At 45.9% G+C, this 1,872-nt stretch overlaps 1 protein-coding gene and 1 long non-coding RNA gene across 3 annotated transcripts in view; one reads left to right on the top strand and one right to left on the bottom strand.

Annotated features, from left to right (window-relative positions):
* LOC106535476 (uncharacterized) overlaps positions 1 to 83 on the top strand; it is a 4,122-nt gene extending 4,039 nt beyond the window's left edge. The window contains exon 4 of the long non-coding RNA XR_001312447.1: positions 31 to 83. This is a non-coding gene — a long non-coding RNA (uncharacterized LOC106535476). The remainder of the gene's footprint in view (positions 1 to 30) is intronic.
* Positions 1 to 1,872, bottom strand: part of papolg (poly(A) polymerase gamma) — a gene marked incomplete in the record, with an annotated part of 34,226 nt that overhangs the window by 9,988 nt on the left and 22,366 nt on the right. For both annotated transcript variants that reach the window (XM_014032480.1, XM_014032481.1), the window contains 7 exon segments: positions 92 to 195; positions 301 to 360; positions 439 to 522; positions 605 to 762; positions 830 to 924; positions 1,002 to 1,159; positions 1,253 to 1,374. In XM_014032480.1, coding sequence (XP_013887934.1) covers positions 92 to 195; positions 301 to 360; positions 439 to 522; positions 605 to 762; positions 830 to 924; positions 1,002 to 1,159; positions 1,253 to 1,374 — 781 coding nt within the window.

The following is a 1,872-nucleotide window of genomic DNA, read 5'->3' as shown; positions in this document are numbered from 1 at the left end:
ACTGTAACAACAGGTGAACTGTAACAACAGGCAGACTGTAACAACAGGCAGACTGTAACAACAGGTGAACTGTAACAACAGGTGAACTGACGTGCTGCGGTTCAGGGCCAGTTTGATGGAGTTCTTCACCACTCGACAGCTGTGACTGGCTGGAAGAGGTGATGATGCATCAGGAAGCTCCATGCTGGGAAGTCTCTGAAACAGGAAACATCAATAATGAAGCTGATTCATGATTCAACTGAATTAAAATCATCATGAATAAATCAATATGTTTCAAATAAAACTAAAATGAACATTTACCTGTGTTCTTGAGCTATCAGTCTGTGGAACGGGTTTTGTTTTTGATGCAGCCTGAGGGGGCTGAGAGTGAAGGAAACATTATTTGTCTTCATTTCTCACCATCAGTTCCAATAAGCAGGAAGTGTAAAGAACACTCACAGTACTGGGAGCTTCAACATGTGCAGCTGACTCAGAGGATGGAGGGAACGGCTCTTTAAAAGTACAGTCGTCGTTAGATTTCACCTGAAACAAGACAAAAGACCAGAGTCACTCCTAACTGTACTGGTCTAAACAAGAACCACCTCAGACCCAAGTCCTTCCTTACTTCTGTCTCTGTCTGTCTCTTGGACAGGTCTTCCTCTGTCGGGGAGGGTGGTCTGTTGTCAGAAGGTTCATTGATGGGGTCCTGGAGACCATTAGGCTCCTCTTTAGGGCTGCTGGTKGCACTGGGTGTGATGGTGTCACTCAGGACACTGCTGCTGCCTGGAGGACACACAGCTTTGCTTTAACTCAGACCTGATGGGGAAATGATGCACATTCATAAACTTACCGATGACGGAGGTGGACACGCCGGGTTCGTTAGCAGCAGCTGTCGTGCTAGGGACAGGGAGGTCCTCTACAAAAAGCTGCTTGGGGGGGATTTCACTGGAAAACAGTAAAACCACACTTAGAAGCATGTTGTGGGAGAAAGCCTGACCTGAGTGAGTCAGAGTTTATCACACCTGTCGTTCGTCTCAGCACAGCGTTTCTGAGGCTTGCTGCTGGGGGAAGTGAAGGGAGTCCCAGAGTCCGTGTCTCTGGAGCTGTCCAGGTGACTGCCGTCCAGAGAGATCCGCTTGGAGCCGTCACTGTTTGAGCTTCGGTTCAACTCTGCTATGCTCTGTGGAGGAATGAAACATGGAGAGGCTGAGGACACCAAACCAAACATCCTGACAGCAGAACGGTTGGGGTTAGGTAATCTGAAAGGTCTGACCCTTTTCTTTCTCTGAATGAGCTCAGCAGGCAGATACTGGTGCAGCTGCTTCTTCTTCACATGTGTTGCTTCAATCTTCATCCCGTCTTTCAGCATGTTGATGTTGTTAGCTTGTCTGTACACTGCAAACACCAGTGGAGTTAACTAAACCCCGACTTTTAACACAGTTACAAGTTGAGAAGCAGCTGTTTGGTTAATTCTCTGTCTTTAACCTAAATAATTAATACGATCATTTTCATCCAGATGTAACTCAATATTCAGGTGGAAAAATGTAACCTTTGTCTAAAGAGGTCCTCTGGACAGGTTCTTTAATGAAACATTTGTCTCTCAGTCTGAGGAGGTTCAGGTGAACTCAGCCTCCACATGGTGACCAACAGCTTGTTCACATGAGGACCATCAGCCTAACTAATGATTGTTTGGGCCGTGGGACCTTCTTGTAACGTGAATCATCATAAATCAGAGGTGGAGGTCTCTGTGTCCAGTCGTCCCCCTCTTCTAATGCTGTCAGTCACTGTGTTTCCATTACACGTGCACAAAACTGTTGATTTTCTGTTAATGTTGAAAAAACACAGTTTCACAGCTGCAGTGTTTCCATTAAGTAATAAATGTTATTAAAGTCC

Source organism: Austrofundulus limnaeus, unplaced genomic scaffold, assembly GCF_001266775.1.
Source record: "Austrofundulus limnaeus strain Quisiro unplaced genomic scaffold, Austrofundulus_limnaeus-1.0 Scaffold1463, whole genome shotgun sequence".
NCBI classification, from domain to species: Eukaryota; Metazoa; Chordata; class Actinopteri; order Cyprinodontiformes; family Rivulidae; genus Austrofundulus; species Austrofundulus limnaeus.
Note: the sequence above shows the minus strand (reverse complement) of the source record. Positions and strands in the feature narration are given on the sequence as shown.